Consider the following 26,929-nt stretch of genomic DNA (forward strand, 5'->3'; position numbering starts at 1 on the left):
TGATGCATTTAGATTCTGTGTGATGCAAGACGAGAAACTGGAAAGAGCAAAGATGCTTTTGCTGGCAGTTAACTGATATATATAAAATGGAGAGGAGAGTTTTTCAGGAGATTCTGACACAAAGAATTAAATGAAGGCAGTAAACCAGAGAGAAAAAAGAGAGGCTTTTCCACAATGCAACAAAAGCAAAAATGCAATATTGTTAAAATTCTGAAAATAGCCAAACTGTAGGGGATCATACATTATAAATGTTTCTAGATGACAAGAAAATCAGACATTTAAAAAAATCTAAATGTATTTCAGTGGAAAAACCCTACAAATGATAGCTTTATGAACTTTTTAGGCTCTTTGATAGGATACTTTTTATTCCCCTATCATGTCGTTTGATCTGTAAGAAGCAAGAAATACTTATTTTCTCTTGAGTGAGAGTGAGTGAGTGCATGACAATACACGAGCCCTCAGGCTAACTTATCCAGCTGCAGAGGGAGAGCTGATCTAATGTGGTCAAGCTGTTGAAAAAGTTCAAGCTCATCATTCGTTGAGCTGTTGCATCAGGACTGAATCCTCGGTGTGTCGGCTGGCCAGTGGTGGAATAGTCAGTGGACACAGGATGTCTATATTTACCATGTATTCTTGTGATCTGGTCCACACCCGCACATACTGTCATTACAGAGAATGCATATTATAGGTTTACAGTGATTAGCTTGTGGTCACATGTCACTGACCAAAATGTCTCAGAAACCAAAAGAGCAACTGACTGGGGATGAACACATGCAGTTATGAGTAACAGCCATGAGGTCAGCAATAAATGATAATGTTATTCACTTGCTACATACAGCGTAGTTAGTAATCAAAAAACGAGGACTTGTGTATCTACTGAACACTTTTCATCAATTTTATGTTTGGTGTGTTCGGTCTAAACCTGCTCTATGTGAAAGTGCCATGGGATAACTTCTATTGTGACTTGGCGCTATATAAAAACAACTGAGTTGACTTGACTAGAGTACATCAAAATCACATTAGAAAATGTTCGCAAAAAAACGATTTAATTACAAGAATGGAGTAACTGGCTGCAATGTGAAGTTCTCATAGCCACCCCAGGTAACCTACAGTGATGATAAACAGTCATAATCACACACCAGAGGAAGGTTATCTCCAGTGAGAGGTTGACAGACATTTTACTGCAGTGCTAAAAATCCAGACCTATTTTATTGTAGGGAATGATCAACAATGTGAAAAACAGTCTTTTATTGCTGTTCAAGTAGCTGCTTAGAAATAAAAAACAATTTCATTAGGCTAGTTACACTAAAACCTTCTTTAAATTGTCATTGTTTAAGGATCAATTACTAATCATCACTCCTAAATTGCTAAATAGAAATAAATTTGTTAAAGCATGTTTGACTGTTTTGTTTGATGCGTGTCTATGACTTCAGTGTAACCATAAGTGTGATAGTTATTGTAATAATCTGCTGATTTATGGGTGCAGCAACATTTTTTTCAAGACCTCTCTTTGTCACTGATCATGTCACCTGACAGGGTTGTGGCCGCATCATCGGACTACGATTACAGGTGTGACAGATGTACACAGGACCATAATTATGTGTACGTCATCGACCAAAATGAGATCTATTCCTCATCAGTGAGAGCAGTGGACTTAGAGAGTAGTTGTGATGACATGGTTACTGGTTGAGTGTCACAGACCGGAGTGACACACACTCACACACACCTTATCACTGTCTTGTATCTCTGAACACTGAGTAGCAGTTACACTTACACTGCTTTGTTCATTTATTAATTGTTGTTATCACTCCTTTAAGAAGTTGGAGTGATGAGTCATATAGAGTATAGGTGTATTTCACAGAATGATGTATCACAGTGCGTAAGTGACAAAAAATAAACACTGACATCAGACTAACATCCTTCAGCTTTATCAATCACTATATGTGATAAGTTAAGAGGAAGACTGCCTGCTTTAAATCATCATTCTAGTTTTAAGATACTAATTGTGCATACACACACAGTGGTGCTATTGGGGAGTCACAAGCATAGGTCAGTACATATGATTGGCTAAACAACAGCACTCCCCTGCCTGTTGGAGGGGTGGACTTTAAAGCAGACCTACCTGAGCGATTTGAATTTCTTATACAGACTTTTTATCAAGCAGGTGAAAGGACATGAGGAAATACGGCTGGAACAGTTTCAAGAATTTAATCTTCAGTAATCCTGCTGTTGTTAACCAGGTAGGATTACAAACCTGTTCAACCAGAGTATCATTTGATAATTAACCACACAATGAATGAATCAGACTGAAGCATAGATCTATTGAGAGAGACAAAATTAAATACATAGTTTGCTTAATTTTGGATTAAATATTAAAAAAAATATGTAATTTTGTCTTTTTAATTGTAATAAATTTAGTTAAAAAAGTTTGTTGTGCTACTTTAGATCTGGTAGGTGAAATGAAATATATTATGGATCAATTTAAGTGAGCACTGTAAATGAATCTTGAGATGATGATTGATCCACTGTGGCTTTTTCCCCCCCCGGTGAACATAAAGTGAAGTTGTTTTTTTAAATTAATGTTATACATTATTATCAGTCAGGAGTAATGATCGTGTTTGATTATAACAAAAGTTAGTTTTAATGCTGGGGAATGATACTCTGATATTATATAATGATAATAAGTGTCTCTCCACTCCACTCTTACATATTTTACAACTTTTGTCACTTGAATATATTCTGGGACTTTTCATCAAGCAGGATCCACATGTGGATGATGGTGATGAGAATCCTGAACGTGGGAACTGGAATAGTAAGAGGGAATATATCCTCTCTACGATTGGTTATGCTGTTGGACTGGGAAATATCTGGAGGTTTCCATACTTGGCCTACAAGAATGGAGGGGGTATGTATTTGGTGCTGAACCATTTGTTTTGGGAGCCCCAATTGATGACACCACTGTTATTAAATTTCTTTTAATCTTCTGTCACCCAATCCCTCCTTGTGAGCAGGGGCCTTTCTCGTACCCTACTTTGTGATGCTGGTGGTGGCTGGAATTCCACTTTTCTTTCTTGAAAGTGCCTTCGGGCAATTCTGCAGCCAAGGCCCAATCAACATATGGAGATCAGTGCCAATACTGCAGGGTAAGGCTACCATTCAAGTTTTTTGAGAGGTCAGTCAGGTTCGCCTAGAGAAATATATGTCAAACACGACGGATTTAACAAAGCTGTTGGTTAATTATCAACTGTGTAGCCTAAAATGTATGAACAACTCATTAACCAAGGTAGTAAAAAATCTGAATAAGAGGTAAACTTGGTTTGTTGCAGAAAGTATGTTGCTTAGAGTTCTGTGGACTTTATTCTTTAGCCAGGAAATCATAAGAAAATGTAAATATTTGTATTGAGTTCAGCTGTGCTAGCAACACTTGTGTCATTTCATCAAATGTTATTGTTGAAACACATCATTTGGAAACTGCAATTAAAATTCACAAATCAAAACGTACTTACACAAATATGCACTGATGCCACATGTTGTTTATAACGGCTTCTTCTGTGCCATTCTGTGAACAAGCAGTCAAAACAGAATTTGTTTGAATACTGTATACTCAAAAGTGCTTTAAAAATAATCTTAAAAGGGTCTTTGAAGTTGTGACATAATTGGAGTACAAAACACAATATGATGCAATTTTTTATTTTCTTCTGGTCAGGGATGGGAAACAGCCTGGGTAATTTACTTGTTTGACAGTTGAGTTATTGCTGTTTTATTGGCTGTGAAAATGAAGACACTGGTTTCAGAGACATTTTTATCATTCCTGTACAGACTGCTTGTTAGTCTGGCAACAGGAGCTGTTCATGTCATGGAGCTAATACACTCTGGATGTTTGAATATCTTAGACATTGATTTATCTAAAATGACAACATTTTGACAATTTCAGGAAAGTTTTCTATGCTGCACTCAGCTTGTCACTGGAAACTTTTTCAACAAGCCTTAACCTGAAAGGGAACTGTGATTTTCAGGACAGTAGGGCTACTTAAATCCTACTGAATTATAAAACTGAATTGATTAAACTCACCCAAAGAGAGTTCTTTTTTGAAAGTCAAGTAGCTTTCATTAAAAACTTCTTACAAAGCAACTACTCCCACAACCTCTTTCTCCTCCTCTTCAGGTGTTGGTGTTGCCATGGTTATGGTCACTCTAATAGTGTCCATCTACTACAACGTCATCCTCGCCTACAGCCTGTATTACATGTTTGCCTCCTTCCAGTCTCCTCTGCCGTGGGCCAGTAACTGCACTGACACACCTGCAGGTGCTTTTCCACTCAATCTGCTTTTCTCATGAGAAGGTATTGATCAGATCAGCTGGTGGATGCTGATTTGTCATTCCCATAGGATGGACATGAAATAATGATGAAAGGGTGACATAATCTGATATAAATGGGAGATTAAAAAGTACAGGTAGTTCAGTTCAGTGCTATTTTGATCAGTGCTTGCAATATTCCTGAAAAATATAAGCAACCTAAAACCACTTCAGGTCAAAGATAACATGAATAATGCTTCTGTTCTGGGAAATGAATGTATATACACGCATCATCTTTCCTTTTCCAAAAAAGGAAACTGGACTCAGGAAAACAGCACCTGTCCCTCATCCAACATAACCACAGTACCAGTGCAGAGCCCCAGTGAGAAGTACTGGGAGTAAGTTTCACACACTAGAGCAAACAAGAGCATACACACACATCTGGCATACAGCTGTTGTACAATCAGATGTCTATGTCTTTTTTCCTCAGTCATGTGGCTCTGCAGAGATCTAGTGGTCTAGATGAAACAGGACCAGTAGTTTGGCACTTGGCTCTCTGTCTGCTGCTGAGCTCCATGCTTGTTGCTGCAGCACTCATCAGAGGTATCAAGTCATCTGGCAAAGTAAGTCAATACATTTGGTATCTGTTGGTCATTTTTGAATTCAAAGTAAGTGTGTTTCTCCCTACTTGCCAACAAAGGCTCGACACAAAGAAGACACATCAATACATCTCACAGTTACAGAGTTTAAAAAGTTTTGAACTGCCTTGAGACAGTACACAGTGTGCATTATCTCCGCAATATCTAACTATCTGTATTTCCTAAGTTAAGCAAAATGTATTTTTGTTGACTGAATTGTAGTTAAAATATTTTTGCACACTGTGAACTCTTGGCCTTTGTCTGTCCAGGTTGTGTATTTCACAGCTACATTCCCTTATGTGGTGATTGTAATCCTGTTGATCAGAGGTGTGACACTGGAGGGAGCTAAAGATGGGATCGAGTTCTACATTGGCTCCCAATCCAACTGGACTAAACTGACTGATGCAGAGGTAAGGGCCCAAATATCTGTATTTAACAACACATTACAATACAAGTATCACATTATCACATTACAAGTTTGGAGGAATAAAACTAAATCTTAAAGCATTACTGTGTGTTTTTAGATCTGGAAAGATGCTGCAACTCAGACCTTCTACTCTCTGTCTATTGCCTGGGGTGGAGTCATGACTCTATCTTCCTATAACAGCTTTCACAACAATATGTTCAAGGACGCATTTGTTGTAACACTTACTAATGCTGGTAGGAGAACAATGAACAATATAAGGAAGTTAATATGATTTACATTATTTTCTATTATTTATTATATATTAAAGTTGCAAATCACAACATTCAGCCACCAGATGTCGCACTATAGCACCAGCATCTCAGGCCAAAACAAATGTGTCCCTGAACCAAAATTCAGATCAAACTGTTGAACGAGGCAGTGATGATCAAATATCGATCAAGATTCTCAAATATTTTCTCCATCTTGGAAATGTTTGTGGAGGACATGAAGATATCTCAACAAAGAAGCCTAGATAACAGTACAAACAGAGGGAGTGTGACTTCATTCACTGCTCGGGTCGCCATTACTCCACTATGTCTTTACATAGCAGATAAGTTGTTTGATGACATCCAGTGAGGCTGAATATTGTTTATTGCAACTTTAAGATATATAGGAATGATAGTGTGGATTCAGTACCATGGGTTGTTATAGTCAAATCAAATCATCTAATAATTACATTTATTCTGAAGCTCTTTAATCTATTTTATTATTTTCATCTCCCTCTAGGCACCAGTGTGTTTGCAGGCTTTGCCATATTTTCAATTTTGGGTCACATGGCTCACATCTACAAAACGCCTGTTGGAGAAGTGGTGAAGCAAGGTCAGACAGAAACACCATATGGGTACAAACAAGTAAAAATATGGAAGACGGCCAGATGTGTTTTATGTTTTATTTTTTTTTTGTCTTCATGCAGGATTTGGCCTGGCATTCATTGCATATCCAGATGCTCTTTCTAAGCTGCCCATTTCCCCTCTGTGGTCCATTTTGTTCTTTTTCATGCTTTTGACTGTTGGGCTAGACTCCCAGTTTGCAGGAATAGGTGAGATCTTACATTGCCTATATCCATGGCTGTCTCAGCATATTTCTGTATCCTGAAATCTCTCTTGTTTTCCTCAGAGGTGATTGCAACCTGCCTGATTGATGCCTTCCCAAAAATCTTCAAATCCAAACGTGCCTTAGTGACCACAACAACCTGTGTCATCCTCTATCTCCTGGGCCTGCCATGTGTCACAAGGGTAAGTCTGCATAAGGGGAATTTTATGCATCTGTTCTCTGACCTAAGTGGGGTTAACCAGCTCTGTGTGCCTGTTTGTGTGTGTATGTCTGAGATAGGCAGGAATATACTGGGTGACTCTAATTGACGACTTTGTTGCCAGCTGGGTGCTACTAATTTTGGCTGTCTTGGAGATTATTGGTGTCTCCTACATATATGGTAAGTATGATACCTGTAGTTTTGTGCATTTAACACTGACTTATAGTAGATAGCCTAAAGTTCAGTGTGCATGTAATGTGCATGTTCTTCTCATGTGTTTTAGGAGGAAATCGTTTTATCAAAGACATTGAGATGATGATTGGAACTAGGAGTTTCAAATTCTGGTTGTGGTGGAGAATGTGTTGGTTCTTCATCACACCCTGCATCATAGTGGTGGGTACAACCTCACACATTGCCTTTAGTGGAAGTACCTTTAGCACACTTTCATATAAAATGTTTTTGACTTTCTGCTTATGTTTGCACTAAACACTGACAGAAAAGACTCATGCTACATCAATCAAATGTTTGGATCCACCTGTTTTAGTTCTATACACGTGCGTACTGTATGCTGATGAGTGCCATCAAAGTAGGAGATCGATCAATAATTATCAGAAAACAGAGTCACAAAAAGAAATGGGGAAATGTGTCCAGATATATCTAAAATCTTCCTTTCATTTCCTATTTGTATGTAAGGTTTCTAACCAAAGGTACATAATGGAGTTCTGTTTATATGTCATGAATGACGCCCTTAGATAAATCTTTGTTGTCTACAGGTGATCCTGGTCTGGTCTGTGATAACCTTCAAACCCAAGTCCTATGCAGATGTCCCGTACCCTGACTGGGGCTTGGCTATGGGCTGGTGCATGGTTGCTTTCATCCTCCTCTGGATCCCTGTTATCGCTATGTATAAGATGATGAGAGCAGAGGGAAGTCCCTGGAAGGTGTGTGTATTATGATATCTGAAAGAAAAACAGAATTATTTTCTTCGTCCACATTTAAAAATAATTAAAATGTGTGCAGTTTCAGATTTTGAGAAGTGCCAGGAAGTGATTTCCATCTGTACCATTATCCTAATCTCTCATTTTCCACAGCGTCTGAAGTCTTTGTGCTCTCCCTCTGAAAAATGGCATCCTTACCTGGACATCCATCGCACAGGGCGCTACGCAGAAGTACACTGCCACCGCATGAAGAATCGCGGCAACAAACCAGACACAAATGTAAATGTGATCTCCAGCTCATGGCTCTGATGTCTTTTTTTTTGATTGTGTGTTAACATGCATTCATGTGTATTTTCTACATTTTCTTCTTCCCTTTGGCAAGACAGCAAGCTGAATACTTTATACTGAAAGTTAAAGCTGCATCAAGTGGCTTTTGACCTTCAGGGGGCAGAGAGTGACTCAAATGCAAATAAATGAGAGCCATTTAGGACTGAACTGCACATTTAGATGAGCCACAATAAGTTTAAAGTGGCTGAAAGATACTTATTATAATTATAAATACCCTTCTCACTAGAGGGGATGATTTGATTCAGTGTTAATCTGGACATGCTTTAGAATCAGGTAATGTGTCTAATTACATCAACCAAAAATGTTTGATCTTGTAAATCATGCTCACGTCAGAAAATCTGCTGCAATAAATAATTTATTTCGGTATCTTTGACATGTGATGACATTATTTACATTGATTTAAAATTCAACATGAATAAGGCAATGACATCAAATTTCAAGCTGTTTTACATGTTCTCTTTACATGATCTCACATCCAACTTAAATAACAACCATATTTAGGTTTACCAGGAAATGTTACTCTCATCTATGTAACTCTTTCATGTTTTATCTCTGTGTGTTGGCAGTTCACATCAACTGCATGCACTGCTGTCTGCCACAGTGGGGTTTTTTTAGGACCAAATAAATTAAAGCCAAATTTGTCAGGTTATTTTTATTTGGTAAATTCCTCATAGTCAGTCAATCTGATGGTTGAAGGGTTGAGACTGTACATATCATGTTTTAGAGCCTTGTGTATGAGATCATGTTGTTGTCTTTACAAAGAGGTGAGAACTTATTTTCAAACATACAACCCAGCAGAGCAAGTGTAGCCTAACATATAGAAGGGTTGGACTCAAACTAGGAACTGCTATTGGTTGAACATAGTGTGAACATAGTCTCTCTGTGTGTGTGTGTGTGTGTGTGTGTGTGTGTGTGTGTGTGTGTGTGTGTGTGTGTGTGTGTGTGTGATATTTGTTTCAGTTACCCAGTATTTACCAATGCAAAAGTTCATATTTACAGAAGAATCTCTCAGAGTGTTTGAATGGTGAACTAGTATTTGATTAAGCTGAAGGGCTTGTATTAGCAGTCAGAGCAAGTCTGACTGTGACATAAATGGACTGTATTTATATAGTGCTTTTTTACATTACATGTCTCATTCACCCATTCACACACATTCATACACTGATGCTAGGGGCTACCAGACAGGGTGCCAAACTGCTCATCAGAAGGAACTAACCATTCATACACATTCATACACCATTGGCGCAGCAACGGGAGCAATTGGGGGTTAAGTATTTTGCCCAAGGACACATCGACATGAGGACTGGAGGAGCCGCCAATGTTCCAGTTGGTCGACAACCACTCTGCCTCTTGAGCCATAGGGGGTTAAGTATCTTGCCCAAGGACACATCGACATGAGGACTGGAGGAGCCGCCAATCTTCCAGTTGGTCGACGACCACTCTGCCTCTTGAGCCATAGCCGCTCCATCACATTGTATTATGATGATGTCAATAACCAAACTCAGATCTCTTCAGCTGTTTTTCATTTTACCATTTTCTCACCACACAGGCTACAACAATCATGGGTAAAAAGGGGGTAGACGTAAGCAAATACTTGACTAACTTTACTAATGACTCAACCATGAAATAAATTTAATGCTGGCACTTCTGTGAAGAGTGCATTCCCAGAGGTTTCCATATTTGGTCTGTACAGATGTCATAAGTATTTGTTGTGTAACTGATCAGTGTATAGAAGTGTATTTCACAGCTATGTTTCTCAGTGACGTGATTCTGATTCTGCTGGTCAGGAGTGTGACACAAGAGGGAGCTAAAGTTGTGCAATGGTTCGCAATCCAGGATGACTCAAACATAATATATATATCAGTAATTTTGGTAGAAGCACAATATGCATATTTCATATTATCTAAATAAATACAAATTTTTTTAAAAACTCCCACCTAATTCTAGTTTATAATGACATGGCCTTAAGTCATCTGTAATTAACACTTACAGATGACAGGTGATTAATATTTAAGAGTTATTTTGTGGTTATTATGGAGTAAACGCTCTTGACTAAAGAAACTAATCCATTTGTTGATTTATTTGAGTAGTCTGTCAAAATGTTCTGTTGAATATCAGAGGAATGCAGTGAAGAATGACATCACTTTTGTTTGTCACCACTCATCATTGTGGCTGACTCCTCTTTCCAGTCCTCCAGTACTGAAGATCCAGTGGGGGTTGAATCTGGTCAGCACTCTCCTTTTGATGATGTTTTTTTTTTTAAACTTTGATATGTCCCTAACCAATAAAGGCATTTTAAATACACCCTTGGCTCGGAACGAGTGTGTCTGAAGCTTCCCATGTCATATAGTTGACCAGCTTAACTTCTAGAGCTCCTTGTATTCACTTCAAGTTTACTACTTTATAACCATGTGCACTCTCTATTTCTTGTTATATTATATCTTGTTGAGTAGTTGACTCTGTGTGTGTGTGTGTGTGTGTGTCTGAGCTGTTGTTGATAACCATTACAACTTGTAAAACCCTAATAAAACATGTATTAGTAACATGCTGCATGCTGCTGGGAATACAGACTGGAACAGGCAAAACTATCTCATCTTGCATTTCCAGAATATCTCATTAGCTTAATATATTCTGTGTTTACTTTTGGAGAGCTGTTCCAGCAGTACAAATACCAGTGAGCATAAAACAATCTAAATGTAAGAGGAGTAGCGCATTTTCAATCATACAGTAATGTGAAAACATTGGTCAGGTTCCTTTTAAAGGAATTTTGTATTGTTTATTAACATTTGAATGGAATAATGCATGAGGAAGAGTCTTATATGAAAATAACAGATGATTTGGAGGTGGAGCAGAAAAATATGATGCATAACTATGTTGTGTTTCCTCAGCTAAGGGTTGAACATCTGATAGTTATTTTTGCCCACACTATGACCACAGCAAAAAACAGAATCTTTGTCTAAATGGTTTTGCTTAAAGAAAGCTTGTTGGCATGTTCAGTCATAGTTGTCTGTTTTGCTTAAGAAGTTAGACCATCTGTTTGTGATGTTGCTAAAGATAATTACAGCTTAACATGAGCAAATTATTCAGAATGGTGATCGTTGACCACAACTGAGGTGTCCTGTTAAATCTTACATTTTTATATCTAGATGATTTACAACTCACACAAACTATATTGTTTCTGGTGTAATGTATAGTAGAACTGTAGCCAAGAGGGGAAAAAAGTCAAATAACGTGCATAATGACACAAGTTACGAGTCAGTGGTGTTTGATAGAGCCTTGCTTACTATCTATTTATTTAAAAATTAGATACATGTATTATTAAAAGGTGAACTGTTCCTTTAAAAATGCAGATTAACTAAATTACTTCTTGTTTGTTTTTTGACGTGGAGTAAATCTTTTTACAGTGTGGGCAGGTTCAGTTCACCTGCACATCCTATCCTGTCTCTGCAGTAGAAAGATCATTGACAGAGCCCAGTTCTGTTGCTCGTAGGTGAGACACTTGTTTAAGAAGTGTGAATTTCCTTTTACGACCATCAGTAACGGATGACATGTGGAAATATGGCTCAAGCAAGGGTCCTGCTATTATTGCTGATCAGGTAGGATTACAGACATCTGTTACTCTAACTGCATAATTGACCTGAGCAGTCTTCACATTCTGACATAAGTGAATTTAACAGCACTAATGAAATTGAAACAAAACTAAACATACATTGTTATTGCAGTAACACAGCAGTGTCCTGTTCCTATTGATGGCTTACAGAAAGAATACATTTGTGACAAACTTATGACCGTTTGTGTGCAGTCTCACTGAGTTGTTAATGTTACCTTGGTGCATAATAACCACATAACATTGAACCAACTCAAAAGTTTTCTAGTGACAAAGTACCCAAGATACACCGCCATGTGTCTGTGTCTATATGATTCATAGAGAGGCTCAAATATGTTTTATGTAAACATTTTCAAATGATACAGCAGGAAAAGTATGCTATGTATGGTAATGTATGGTAACATTAATAACAAATTAATTAAATTACAGGATCTAAGCTATCATTAATGTTATCAGTTCCACCTGCACTTGACTCAAAATGAGTGAAAGGCATTTATCATTCTGTGTTATTGAGGCTCCAACCATCTAGAGTGATTAAGTAATAAAAATAAATACTGATTATTATTCATAAAACTACAATAAAAAGCACCTATAGTCATCATCAGGGAAATAATCTGCTTTTTCGGTTGAAATACAGGAACCACTCTCCTGTAGTATCATCAGTATACATAGTACTGGTGATATTTATACTACATACATTATTTTTTCAGATTTATTATTAAGTTAATTTAAACCATAGATAATACATCACAACTTCTAAAACTGATTTGAGCAGGACACTCCTGTGGACGATGGCGATGAGAACCCTGAGCGAGGGAACTGGACCAACAAGACAGAATACTTCCTCTCGATGATTGGCTTTGCTGTTGGTCTAGGAAATATTTGGAGATTTCCATATGTAGCTTTTAAAAATGGAGGGGGTAATTATTTCTATATTCAGTCTATAGAAAAATGACTTTTGACAAGACTGTTGTAATTATTATGAATGCTACTAAAACTTGTGTTATTCTTGTGAGCAGGTGCCTTCCTCATTCCCTATTTTGTGATGTTGTTTTTGTGTGGAATTCCTCTTTTCTTCCTGGAAAACGCCATCGGTCAGTTTTGCAGCCAAGGTCCAGTCAACATGTGGAGAGCAGTGCCAATACTGAAGGGTGAGCCAGCAGTTCAAGTCTCCTAAAAGATCAGTGTAATACACAAAAGACCCCTGTATGCGGGACAGATGTTGATAAACAGTAAAATCATTTTGTAATAATCAATATTAAATTCAATACTGCCAAAATTATATGAAATTAGTAGTTAGTAAGTAATTAGTGAGTTTGGCTGCAATTATCAAGTCACTCTTCAGTCTCCCTCTGCCCATCAGGAAACAGAAACGAGAGAAAATAGATTTTTGTGGTTTATTTGGTTCAGTGAGGTCCAATAACAGATTTTGTTTTGTAATATTTTAATGCTGTAAGATGCTTTACATTATAACCTAATATCTTTCCCAGGTGTTGGCTTTGCCATAGTTGGGGTGAACGCACTGTTGTCAATTTACTACAACGTCATCATCGCCTATAGTATGTTCTACATGTTTGCCTCCTTCCAGTCTCCTCTGCCATGGTCCAAATGCTACAGCTGGGCTGACAGTCACTGTGGTGAAAGACCTAAAGGTGCCTTCCCACACCATCACTTACTTGTGAGATGTGCTGATCAGCTGATATTTAAAACAAGCCATTCACTGGTCATCTCTCCTTTTCTAGTGTATTGCAATATAAGTGGTCTTTTAGTGGCGAACTGGACTCAGGAAAACAGCACCTGTCCCTCATCCAACATGATCACAGTACAAGTGCAGAGCCCCAGTGAGCAGTACTGGGAGTAAGTAACACACAATAGAGCAAACAAGCACATACACACACATCTGTCTTACAGCTGTTGTACAGTCAGATATCTGTCTCTTCTCCTCAGTCGTGTGGCTCTGCAGAGATCTAGTGGTCTAGATGATACAGGACCAGTAGTTTGGCACTTGGCTCTCTGTCTGCTGCTGAGCTCCATGCTTGTTGCTGCAGCACTCATCAGAGGTATCAAGTCATCTGGCAAAGTAAGTCAATATCTAGTGCACTTCATAGCAAGTCCACCTTAACCCTAACCCCTAACCCTAACCCTAACCCCAATCCTAACCCCTAACCCTAACCCTGCATTTTGTCAAAAGAAACCACTTCTCCCAGTACATAAAAACAAGAATCAGATGCCACCACTGTAAGCAAGTACAGAATGTATTTCACAGTTTAGGTTTTCTCTTGAACCTTTCTAAATTTTATCACTCTTTGTCTCCAGGTTGTGTATTTCACAGCTACGTTCCCTTATGTAGTGATTGTAATCCTGTTGATCAGAGGTGTGACGCTGGAAGGAGCAAAAGAAGGGATTGAGTTCTACATTGGCTCCAAATCCAACTTGGCCAAACTGACTGAAGGACAGGTAGGGACGCAACTTTCTCTGAGTACAACACAGCAAGAGTAACAGCCACTTTAATATGCTTGCTGAAAATGTTAAAAGGTTTGGCAGGTATAATCTTTACTACAATATGCTCACCATCACAATTTAGTGTGTTTTAGCATTTGCTATTTACCACTGAACAAAAGGTACAAAGTGAGGCTGGTGGACATGTCATTAGCTGCAGACGTTTGGTCAGAAACCAAAGTATTGCCAAAACTAAAGTAGTTTCACTCAAAACCAAAAATGTCAACCTCATGGTGGTGCTTGAGGGAAAGTCGGGGAATAACCATCAATGTGAACTTTTCAGAAACATTTCACTGACAGACTGACATTGCCATCTTGATAGTCTACAGGCTAAAAACAGTAGCATAAGTTTGTAGAATACTTGTCCTAAACATCTTTTTTAACATGATGTGTTTTAGGTTTGGAAAGACGCAGCAACTCAGACCTTTTTTTCCTTGTCCATTGCTTGGGGTGGAGTTGTGACTCTTGCTTCTTATAGCAACTTTCACAACAACATGTTCCTGGATTCAGTGGCTGTAACCCTCATTAACCATGGTAGGAGATAATATTTAAGTTAAAGCACTATTTCAAATAAAGTGTATTTATTTTTGCAGCTTTATCAAGTATTCAAGTTAGTAAAGCCACTAAGGGCCTGATTTACTAAGATCCCAAATTAAAGAGTACTAAATTTCATGTGCAGTGCAATAGATTGCATGCTTGGTTTGCCTAGCGTGTTTTGCGGGTGATCTACTAAGAATAAGTGTGAAAATAACAACAAGTCCACACAGCAGTATTTAAAGGGTTAGTAGGTAAATCTCCGATATGCATAAAAATCAAGAATGGGATGTTTAAACTGATTAATCCACTGTATGTGACTATTTTCATGTCTTCCCAGGCACCAGTGTGTTTGCAGGCTTTGCCATCTTTTCAATTTTGGGTCACATGGCACACATCTATGGAAAGCCTGTTCAAGAAGTGGTGACAGAAGGTCAGGCACCTGAAATAACACTTAATTTAAAAATGTCAAAAGGTTGCCAGATGTCTTTTGATGTTTCATTTTTTCTTCTTTGTGCAGGTTTTGGCCTGGCATTCATTGCATATCCAGCCGCCCTGGCTAAGCTTCCCATTTCCCCTCTGTGGTCTATCCTGTTCTTCTTGATGCTTTTCATAGTTGGCCTGGACACTCAGTTTACAATTTTAGGTGAAACTGTCATTTACCAGTGGCTACTCTGTCGTACCTCAACCTTGCCTATTCTAAAGCAGCTTTTTAAACACACTTGATCTGCATTCACAACAAATCACTGTTTTCCATTCAGCCCAAAATTCTTCAGTTGGCTTGTTGATTCTCATCTCTACTCTCTCCATTAGAGGTGATTGTCACCTGCATCACTGATGCATACCCTGAAGTCCTCAAACCCAAACGTGCCTTTTTAACTATTGCCTCAAGCGCAATCATCTTCCTCTTGGGCCTGCCATGTGTCACAAGGGTATGTCTGCTGAGAGTGACTGTATTACTGCTTTCTGATGCTATCATCTTCCTTACTTGCACTATGTGTGTGTGTCCAAGATAGGCAGGAATATATTGGGTGACTCTAATCGACCAGTTTACCACCAGCTGGATGCTGCTAATTTTGGCTCTATTGGAGATCATTGGCTTCTGCTACATATATGGTAAACGTGAAAGACTTTTACAGAACTTTACAAGTTTTTTTCATTGGCTGTATTTACTGTATGTTTATATGTATGTCACAGTCAGTGTCAGCCATGCTGTTCTTAAGCACTTGGCAAATCACTGAAAAAATACAAGACAAAGTGCAGTCATTGGGTTTCTGTCTACTAAGGTGCTACCTTTCTCAGCTACCTAAATTAGTTTAACTTTGCTGGTTAGTTACAAAAGCTGGTAATGTTCTTTATTTTTTGTCAACAATCTCCATGAAAAGACCAAAACCAACCATATGTTAGTTTGATATTCGAAAATATATAAGAAATGTTGATGAAAGTAGGAGCACACTTGGCAACAATACAATAATTTGAATTACTGTCATATTATTGAAGTACTTCTTCGTTATTGTCTCTGTGGCACCCAGGCACAAGCCCATCCATTCCTACTGAAGACATACATGGTTCACAAATATGTAATTTAAAATTTAAAAAAAAAGGTTAATTAATTCCTTAGAATAGCTGGGCACTGTAGTTTTGAGCAAATGTCACTCTAACAGAAGTTAATATTGCATTTGTTGGTGGTTTTGCAGCTGTAGGTTTGGTGCTCTACTAATTCAGGCACCAGAACAAATGGTGCAAATGTAACTGACTTCAAATAAACTACAGTGCCCATGTTCATGGTAATGGACATGTCATTAAGTGTAACCACTTGCTCACTGATGTATTTGTAATATTTTTTGGAATAAAATGAAAGTCTATAGCACAGTGGAATAAGCCATCAGGCTTTGGCGATACTTGGTATTAATGTGATCAATTCATTGTTGCTTTTGTTTGTTTTTTGCGAGGTTTATTTTTTACATTGTTGACAATATATTATAGAATATCACTAGACTTTACAGTAATTCTCTATGGTGAACAAATGATATTGCTGATACCCTGGCTAACAGCTGAGTGCCCAAATGATGTAGGCATTAGCATCAGAAGTTAGACAGTTTTCTGGTGCTGAGTTGTTCACATGTTCATGTTCTTGTTCTTGCCATGCCTTGCAGGAGGGAACTGTTTGATTAAAGACATTGAGATGATGATTGGAAAAAAGACCTTCAGTTTCTGGCTGTGGTGGAGAGTATGTTGGTTCTTTATCAGCCCCTGCATCATAGCGGTTAGTATTTGTTATGTGTTCTTCTTTTACTTTATGTGTTGAAGCAATAACACCTTCACTCGCTCTACCTTTCAACTCCCATTCACGGGCTATACTATAGCTGTACTATAGGTCTGTATGTTTTAGCTCATTTTGAAGTGATCTGGGACTTAATGTATGAAATGTTACATTAACAACTACCTTTGTTGTCCAGGTGATCTTGCTCTGGTCTCTGTCGACATTTGTGCCCCCCTCCTACGGAAAAGTCCAGTTCCCAGCCTGGGGTTTGGCTGTGGGCTGGTGCATGGTTGTATTTGTCCTACTCTGGATCCCTGTTGTTGCTGCATATAAGCTGATGAAAGCAGAGGGAAACCCCTGGAAGGTGTGTGTGTGTCATCTTGTCAACAGGAAATGCTTTACACAAGCTGGCATTTTTCTGCTGTCCTTCAATGTTAGTACCCTTATTCATGGTCCTAATCTAGTACTTCTTTTACTTGTAGCGTCTGAAGTCATTGTGCTCTCCCTCTGAGAAATGGCATCCCTACCTGGACATCCATCGGGGAGAACGCTACCCATAAGGAGAAGTGTTAACAAACAACAGGCAAATGTAAATTTGTCATTTAGTTTTAATGTCTCTTCAACAGCCAGCCTTTGCTAAAGATGAACACACAACAATAGTATAACTTTATGAAAAGCTACCACATTAGTTTCCTTTGGTGCACTGTAGTCATGATAGTTTTGTGTTAGTTTTAAAAAGCATTTTGTAAATGGGTCCACAGTGATAGATGGATATACTAACATTATAGAGTTGATATTACAACTCACAGCAAGGATTCAGTTTTTCTTGTGCCATAAAAACTACACAAAATGCCCCGATTTACATTATGAAAAATAAAGTATGCCATCACTGGCATGAATGGGAGGTGATATGAATGCCATATATTCTTTATGCCACATTGACCTGAATGGTATTAAACCTACCTATAGTATCTATCAGATATCTTTCATTCATTGGAGATGAAACTTTTAGAATCTGTCTAGGTGTCCTGTAGTGAGTTTAATTTGTTTTTGAGTCCCTTGGCTGATGTAATCATTTGTATAAAAGTTCCACCTGATGGTTGAATGCTGTATTTTACAGATGAAGTATTTTTGGAAAACCCTATGGGCCTGATTTACTAAAGGTTTGCATGTGTAAAAGTGTGTGCAAACTTGACATCACCCGCAAAAAATGTGCAAGCTGATCTACTGCACTGAGGCTTGCATCTTTCAAATGTGCAAGATAATACACACTGTTCATTTAGTATGTTTGCCATAATGAATATTAGTTAGCAGTTCACAAATATAGGCAGGAATTTGACCAGTGAATGCATTAAAATAGGCAGTAAAATCTTAAAATCAGTTATAAAACTCACAGGTAACCAGTGGAGGGCAGCAATGAATGGTGTAATATGGTTGTTTCTCTTAATCATCAGTAAACATAAATGAATGCATTACAAACTAATCAGAAGTTTTTATCCAACTTTTGTGCTATATGCACCCAGTGTACTCAAAAAGCAAATGGCTTTTAAATGTAGTTGATGATGAAATGCCTTGAAGTGGGTTTAACAGCCCACTTCGAGTGGGGCAAAATATAGCAAGAGAACAAACAGCAAAGCCAGAATCCACAAAAAATCTGTCACTTGTTGCTTGAAACCTTAAACTAGTCGTTTTTTATGAGTATAGCCTGTTAGATTTACTGTTTTTACACATTTATCTCACTACTTAACATTAAAAATGTACATACTCATTCACAGACATAATTATAACAGTGCTAAATATGTCTGTCCTACATGAATGAGTTTGTGTATATGTGCATTAAAATATGTTTGAGAACTGCTTTGCATTAATGCATTTATATTATATTTAAGTATTATGCTAAAATATTCAGTAGAAGAGCTTAAACATGACCCAAGGATTTTGTGTTTTGAAAAATGATGGGTTGTTTTTATTTGTATTTTATCTTGCTTATATTTATTATTGACCCAGGTATATTTTATGCACCTACAGGGTTATACACCATTTGTTAGGGAAAGACAGTGAAGAGGTATTTATGTTGACAGAACACAGAAATCATCGAAAATATTTTATTAAAAGCAGTGATGTATGGATTTTTGTTTTATATGAGAATATATTAATATGTACTTGTCTGCAGTGGTTTGCATAATCATTTTTTGTCTCACTGTAAAGCTACATGCAGTACATGAAGAGAATGAAGGTTGTTGACCACATATGTTGATCATCTCTGATTTTCAAACCTCTAACACAATAAATAATTCATTTTTGCTGCTTTAATTGATGATTTGACTGATGATAAATATAAACAAGGTACACAAAACCATCAGAGTCATTGAAAATTGGTTTAAATATTTATTCAGTGTAGATCAGTGACAGGTAATACAGAGCTGTTCTTGAATGGGCCTTAGTGAAATGGTCTTGTGTTTCATGATAACTGACCCAGCTCCTAATTTAAGAATAACCAGTATTAAGTTCTACCCTGGATTGTTTAAGCCCAGTTGCAGCACTTGCAGCTGCTATCGTACACCAGGCCAGCGGCACAGTGCTGGGTGTAGGTTTGTCCCTGCTGGCACTCATAGAAGCTGTTCTTGTTGGTTGGGTCTGGGTAGAGTCCATTAGCCTTGCCAGCGCAGAAGCCAGATCCTCCACTGCTACCACCACCGCCAGGCTGGGGCTGGGGCTGGGGCTGAACCTGCTTGGTGGGTGCGACTGGAGGCAGGGGGTCAGTACGAGCACTGCAGGCTGTGTAGAGAAATGAAAGAAGTCAAAATATGGAAACAGTACCATTTAGTAGATTACAAGAGTATGTGTGATGATGCATATATTACAAGCTCCAGTTCCCAGTCCACTCTTGAGAGTGTTGATCAGAGGATATTTTCCCTGGCCACAGAAAGTTCCACTGAAGTCATCCAGGTCCAAAGTCCACACCATGGCTCCTCCAAAACCACTCTGCTTCAACCACTGAACCTGTAGAGCGCATAAGAGGTTAAACCAAGTGATGCCTAACATATAAAAGTTGGTGTAGATAATGAAATAACATTTTACCTTATTCTGGAAGCTCTTCTCATTGTCATATCCAACCCAGACACCGTTGTTGTAGGCATATGGCACATCCTGGGGGGTGTCCCAAGCCTGGGTGGCGCCTTGCTTCAGGAAAGTGCAGATCTGACAGCAGGTTGAGGTTTAAGATTAGGGACACAATAGACAATACACAATATGTGGGAATATGCTGTTCTGTCTAATGTGTACATGTACACATAAAGTCAAAAGAAGAAGCAAAAACCTCATAGTAGGCCCAGATGCCAGCCTGACGAGTGAAGGGTCCAGCAGGTCCAGGACCACTGGCGGGAGCTCCCACAGCAGTATTAGAGGAAGCCAGGCGGAAGTTGTGGCCATAGGTGGCGAAACCAACCAGCAACTTCTCAGCTGGGGCACCACTGCTCTTCCAGTAGTTCATAGCATAGTCCTACACACGACAGAATACAGACCAGTGTGAGCGTCTGTTCTTTAAGGTTTAAAAATTTGCAGCGAGACAACAGTGTCAAAATGCAGAGAAATAATGATCCCTTCACTCACCACATTGAAGTAGATCATTTGTCCCTGGTCAGCGGGTCCCTTATACAGAGGGCTGTTCTCTCCAACAGTGTGCTCCCAGGAGCCGTGGAAGTCGTAGGACATGACGTGGATGTAGTCCAAGACCCTGGTGAACACACATGAGGGTCAGTGTTTAGAAAGTGTTCTGTACAATACACATAAGGGTATGTCTCATGTGTCTGCTAAGAAACTTACGTTCCAATCTGGGCAATCTGGTATCCAGTGTCAATGGCGGCCTTTCCAGCAGAGACAGCAGCAGTCAGCATCAGGCGGGGACGGTTGGTCTTCTTAGCCTCTGCCTCAAAGGCACTCATCATCTCCTACAGATGGGTGAGGAGAAAGAGAGATCGTTACAGTTGCAGTATGATTGTATTTTTTTAACTGAACTTTATTTGAATGCATGTCTGACCTGAACCAGAGTAGTGAAGAGCTGCTTATCCTGAGGTGGGGAGCCACGAGAGCCGGGGAACTCCCAGTCAATATCCAGACCGTCAAACTGGTACTGACGCAGAAACTGGATCACACTGTTGGTGAAGGTCTGACGATTGGCAGCACTAGACACCATGGCTGTGAACCTGAAAAGAGGGTCAGAGTGTTTCTACCTGTTTATCAGTCTTTAAAAAGTGCTGAGACCATTAATCATCATGAAGATTACTTACTTCTGAGTACCAAAGTTCCATCCTCCAATGGCCAACAGAGTCTTCAAGTTGCTGTTCCTACAAGCAGAACAACATCCACTTTAGCTTCTCACAATTTATTCCTCACCTACAAAACCCCTTATGACCAGGCAACATCATATCTTGAAGAGCTCATAGTAATCTATTACCCCAGTAGCACACTGTGCTCTCAGATTCTGCTCAACACCCACTATTATTATTAGTCTTACTTTTCATTATTATTATTACTACTAGACGTCTCTATGTGGAACTTGCATTGTGCTATGCTCTCTCTACCTGCTCTCTCCTACTACCCCCACCCCTTTATATGAGAGTGCCCTGGGATAACACCTGTTGTGATTTGGCACCATGGAAATAGAATTAACTTGACATAAGCTTGACCAGCTCCAACAGATTCAATTACACCTGCATGCTTACATATATTTGTATGTTTTTCTCATGACACACAATTATTATGAGCATTTATGTACTAACTGGTTCTTCAGGGCCTGGAACTGTCCGTAGAGTTTTTCATCGTCCCACTCATAGGTCTTGATCATGTTGTTGTCCATTGATGCAAAGGCATAGATGAGGTGGTCACAGAGACATGGGTCAATGTTGGTGGGTAGGTACTTTCCTGCTCCAGGACGGTACTGTGCCCAGTTAGTGAAATAACAGGACAGGATGTAGGATGATCCTGAAACACATGGAACAATTAGTCTGCTCTTTATCTGTGTTACCAACTAACATTCGTCTACACATATCACACTAAAACTGAGTGGATAAAGTACATAATTACCTAGCTGCACATGCAGCAGGAGAGCGAGTCCTGCAGAGAGAAAGTGAGGAGGAAGTAGGTTAGGTATTTAAGAAGAATCTGCATTATGTATGTTAAATAAAGTGTTCTTTTCAGCACACGATGAAATTCAGGTGCACTATGTAAGTTTGAGAAGTTCCTTTGAGCAAAGAGCTCAGCTTACCGGCGCAGATGAGTAGTTTGCCCATATTGCTTCTGTACAACAAACTGTGAGCTGAAACACCTTTATATACACGAAGTTCGTTCCCATATCTGTAATATCTGTGAACTATGTTTGATATGGTTTGCCAGTTCAGCAGAACACAAAAGTCAAGTGTATTCAATTGTTTGGTCAAGACCTTAGATTGCATTGGATTTATGTAAAGAACTGATATCCTTCAAGCGTCTTTTGATAATGATATGATCTGATTAAATTAGATATTTTCAAGGTCATATTGTTGGTTAATGTGTGCAGTATAAACTCAATACTGTGAGTATAGTTCTTACAGATTAATGAATGTTGTCAATATCCACAAATAACTAATAGAGTGGCAAAATTTGAGTTAATCAAGTTCATTATTTTATGTTGCATACTTTTCAGTTTATATAAGTTGTTTGATACTGATGTTTACTCAGCTGTCCTTACATTATCTGCTGCATGCTTTATCACCCTTACATTTTGCTTAATGTCAGTTATTTCTGTTGTTTTAGTCTGTCAACCGGAATTAAATGCTTACTACACAGTCTAGCAATGGTAAGAGTCTTTCTGACCTTCCCCGTCCTTGAATGTGAATTAGCAGTTTGGTGACTATAATATGATTTTGAAATTAGTCTCACGTTGGCTGTGCCATCTCTCTAAATCTTCATTAACAGATACTGACTGAATAATCACATTTAATATATGACATTGAAAGCTGTCTACAGATGTTATTACAGACAGCACACTTGCTCTAAAAAGACTTGATAAGTTTAAAACATTTTTAAGTATCATTTGTAGCAATAAGTATCTTGGAGTGAACCAGACTTTTTCACCTATTTAAATATTTTTATTAAAGAACAAAATAGTATTCCAATACTGTTATTTAGTATAGTAGATAACTATAAATCATCAGCATGAAGTGAAAGATTATGTGCTTTCTCAAATTCTTAATGCTCATAGTGGAATAAGTGAATAACTTGAGAGTATAGGTTCAAAAGCCAAGGTAAACCTTCCTGACCATCATATGTTTTAAAAACAAAGGAAACAGTCTCTGAGCTAATCACTACAAAAGGACTGCACAAAGTAATTATCCCAATCATTATTTTTTTGACATTTTAAGTCACATTCACATACAAAAACGAAATTTGATTTCTGCATAAACTTTATGGGTGAAAAGATTATAATGTTGAATGTATCTTAATTATTCAGGTAGTGTAAACAAGCATGTCATGTCGTCAACCACAGTTTTTCTACTGCTGACCACTGAGCAGTTGGATTGGCATTACAGGTGTACTGTACTTCTCCTCGAGAGCAGGAAGAGTATATTAGTATATTTACATTTTACATTTACATTCTGTCATTTGGCAGAAGCTTTTTGCCCGGAGCAACTGACAGGGGGGCAGGCAAGACAATCAATCATTAGAAGATAGTGACTTGGTGACTGTGGTACAAACTCTCAAGTTTCAACCTTGAGAGTCTGTATTGCAGCCTGGGAACAGACTCACACTAGCAATCTTCCAGAAACATACGCACTTGTACGATCCTTAACACTAGATCCTGAGTGACTGCTCTTCACATATTGTTTTACTGTATTGTAACTACCTCTCTGCTTTGCTCACCTTGCTAGTAGCTGTGTTTTCTGTGTGCAGAGGCAGGTACCTGAAGGTAACATGATTAGCAGCACGGGACACACCTGGGCCCAATATGTCTCATGCATTCATGAATACAGAGTATCAGCCAGTCCAGGGTCACACTCTTCTCCTCACAGTTTTAAGAAACTTGTTAAATGAATTGACTTTTTACGAACAAGTGTACCTCCATTTTTGCCACAGTTTGAGCCGGGTATTACTGTTTTTGAGCTGACCACCCCCCCCAAAAAAAAACTTTAACAAGAATTCTGTGTGTGTGTTTTTGTGTACATGAAACATGGATTGACATACTGTAGGTTTCCATAAAATGCCATTCATAACCCTAACCCACACATAATCACCTCTATGCAGCTAAGCCAATAAGCTTGCTTTTAATTTTTATTCACTCAATATATTTTGAATGTCGACAGCATCAGTGAGTGTTAGTGATGTATCTCTACTAATAATACCTCAGTGTTAACCTGCTTGATAAACAAAGTGTGAAAAATATCAGATTATTACATGAGAGTTTCAACATACTGCAGCAACCCATACTGAAGCTTATATGCCTATTGCCTTTGTTTTCTGTGGTTGTATCACAGTTGCATCATTACTCATATAACAATGTATTGTGGGTACATTTAAAAAAAAAAAAAAACATGTCTGGCTACTGCTTTATCTAAACTAGTATACGTTTCAGCAGTGTGGACATTTGTTAGTATTGCATCTGTGGTCACTTTGAGATGTCTCCTTTTTTTAAAGGACAGTGTTTTATTTCTTTTTAATTTTTATGTCAGTTTTTATGTCAAGTTATTCCAATGCAATTACATAGAGGAGGTAGTTGAGTGAATACCAAAAATGTTATTCATATACATGAATGTGCATGATTGTTCTGTGAAAGATGCCCAGTGTTAAATGCACCACCAAATTTCACCACCAGAGAGAGTCAATAAACCATGCAGTCCAGATCTGTTCTGTATAAGATGTTCAAGAAGGAGTGTTTACTTCTTTCTTCCATGGATCATCTTAGTCCAATCCTGTGACATCTTCTGCTAATCAAAATAGAGGTCTTAACCTTAGAAACAACAGCCCTCGTCCTTTTGTTGTCATAGAGACAAATTACATTGAACTTGTTGAACCTCAAACCAAACTCTCTCTTGTCTCTTTCTCCATGGCAACCATGCACAGGGAACTGGCAGATAAACACAGACCTGTTACCATCTCCCACGCAATACACACAGCCGCATACCACACACACGCGCGCACACACATACACACACACACACATACACATAGACGTTAATGTGCTAGTTAATTGAAATATGACACATGGAAAAGATTATTAATCATGATTAATTGTGTTATCTTTGTGTCTGTTCTGTTGGGGAAACAGGATGAAGTCAGTGCATCCACTGATGTATTAAACTAAATACTACATAATAATGTCAAGGCTCTGTGAGTGCAATATACTAAAATCTATTCTGAGTAGTTTGCCAAGTAGGTTTTATTAAGTTGAACAATTAGTAATAGCTCTCTATGTACTGTATGTGTGATTTGCTTTTGATGATGCATTAGTGCATATTTAAGACAGAGGGATAAAATAGCAAATGACAAAAAGCACTGAGTACAGTACGTATAATGTCACTTTGTGCAAAATAATGATTCAAATGTGAATACTATGAAAAATGTGATTGGCACTCAGTGTTCAGCTCCTTCTATTGCTTCCTTCCACCACCACCTCCACTAAATGCAGGCTTCTCAACAACCCGTTGCTATGAGATACTGCTGGGCTTGTCACCATGGCAGCAAATTTTCAATCTCATTTTCTCCTGGCCATGTTTCTTTGTGTATGCACACACACACATGTTTAGCTGTGATGTGGGAGGGTTGTCCTTGAGTCCTTGAGTGTTCCCAAGTCCAGCTGGGGAATGGAATTCAAATGCTGTGACAGGGAAGGGATGCCACATTTTCCAACAGTTTCTACATGCAACCTGTTATCATGTTCCTGCAAGTGCCTCATGCAGAATGTGACAGATTTTTGCACCCACTGACGTATGTGTGTGCGTGTGTGTGTTTTTCCATAACTTGACATATCACTCCCGCTGTGGGGATAAATGCATGAGTACTGCATTGAAAACAGTCAGCTGATAAGCCTGGAGCAGTTTTCTTGAAAAAAGCTGTCCCCATGGAGGTAGTTTTCACTACTTTGTGGGTACCCTAGTGGTCATAGATGATATTATGGTGTGTGAATTTGCGTGTGTGGAACTGTGTATATCATATAATCCTCATATTTTTTTTAATAGTATTATTTTCTATGCACTGAAATGTGATCAGACCTTTATTTTATCAAATTAGTTTTCCTAAAATCAATGAGGGAACCCATTTAATCATGAAATATTTCATTTAAAAGTGGTTTTATTCTTTTGAAGAAGTAGACCAAAAATTCAAATTAATTATTATTATTAACCATATACCACTTTGTGTCCCTGGTACACCATGTGCTGCTTCAAGCCCCTGGTACAGTACATCATATACCACTTTGTGCCCCTGGTACACCATGCACTGCTTATACCACTTTGTGCCGCTGGTATACCATGCACTGCATCATGCCCCTGATACACCATATACCACTTTGTGCCACTGGTACATCATACTTTTCATACAAACTTTGTAAGATCAAAAAACAATGTCATTTGTTTGCCACAAACCAGTTTTTCCTGTTGTAGTCAGAAGACTTGTGAGGCCTACATGTACTTTCAAGGTTGGGAATTATACTGAAAATCAAGATCAAGTGAGCCTTTGCTCACCAGCTCTCCCTGAGCTCATCTTAAAATACCTGCGTTATCGTTTGATAGGTGTACAGCCCCAGTCAAATTCCCCAACTGCCACTATTCCTTGTGTGGGTGGCATGTGGTCTTTTTGACTGCAACAATTTTAACATATGCTATTGGAGCTGGAATTACCCTGGCAACAAACATGCCCTCCAGTTGCACTTTTTTAAAGGGTTCAAAGTTTACAGGGCCTTGAAAGAGTCCTGGAATATTATTCATCACTACCTCCCTAAAGCAGGAGAGGATGATTTCCCCACTCGCTGTCTTTCTTGGATGTGGTTCCCTTTTCTCAGGCTAACTCTCTGGAATCAAACCCTGATCACTTTATCTTCTTTGTTTATCCCCCCT

The 26,929-nt window shown here is 38.6% G+C and overlaps 3 protein-coding genes across 3 annotated transcripts; 2 read left to right on the plus strand and 1 right to left on the minus strand.

Moving 5' to 3' along the window:
- Positions 1-2,174: 2,174 nt before the first annotated feature.
- slc6a14 (solute carrier family 6 member 14) lies at positions 2,175-7,899 on the plus strand. Its single transcript, XM_053315493.1, has 15 exons — positions 2,175-2,240; positions 2,758-2,905; positions 3,012-3,143; positions 4,166-4,306; positions 4,610-4,694; positions 4,787-4,919; positions 5,204-5,344; positions 5,459-5,594; positions 6,127-6,219; positions 6,314-6,439; positions 6,517-6,635; positions 6,733-6,832; positions 6,936-7,045; positions 7,426-7,593; positions 7,744-7,899. The coding sequence occupies exons 1-15, from the start codon at positions 2,175-2,177 to the stop codon at positions 7,897-7,899; spliced, it is 1,854 nt and encodes a 617-aa protein (XP_053171468.1).
- Positions 7,900-11,486: 3,587 nt separating this feature from the next.
- Positions 11,487-17,434, plus strand: LOC128355246 (sodium- and chloride-dependent neutral and basic amino acid transporter B(0+)-like). The gene is given in 15 exon segments (XM_053315494.1): positions 11,487-11,534; positions 12,321-12,465; positions 12,565-12,696; positions 13,036-13,197; positions 13,315-13,402; positions 13,493-13,625; positions 13,862-14,002; positions 14,443-14,578; positions 14,919-15,011; positions 15,099-15,224; positions 15,392-15,510; positions 15,595-15,694; positions 16,735-16,844; positions 17,038-17,205; positions 17,324-17,434. Coding segments are annotated over 15 exon segments (1,812 nt in total).
- A 1,931-nt stretch (positions 17,435-19,365) lies between these two features.
- LOC128355005 (acidic mammalian chitinase) lies at positions 19,366-21,840 on the minus strand. The gene is made up of 8 exons (XM_053315145.1): positions 21,623-21,840; positions 20,881-21,046; positions 20,667-20,791; positions 20,454-20,577; positions 20,161-20,343; positions 19,923-20,042; positions 19,706-19,844; positions 19,366-19,619 (listed from the first exon to the last, which is right to left on the minus strand). Exons 1-8 carry the CDS (start codon positions 21,697-21,699, stop codon positions 19,366-19,368), a joined length of 1,188 nt encoding a protein of 395 aa, XP_053171120.1. The 5' UTR covers positions 21,700-21,840.
- Between the last annotated feature and the right edge of the window lie 5,089 nt (positions 21,841-26,929).

Source organism: Scomber japonicus, chromosome 3 (genome assembly GCF_027409825.1).
Source record: "Scomber japonicus isolate fScoJap1 chromosome 3, fScoJap1.pri, whole genome shotgun sequence".
Classification (NCBI taxonomy): domain Eukaryota; kingdom Metazoa; phylum Chordata; class Actinopteri; order Scombriformes; family Scombridae; genus Scomber; species Scomber japonicus.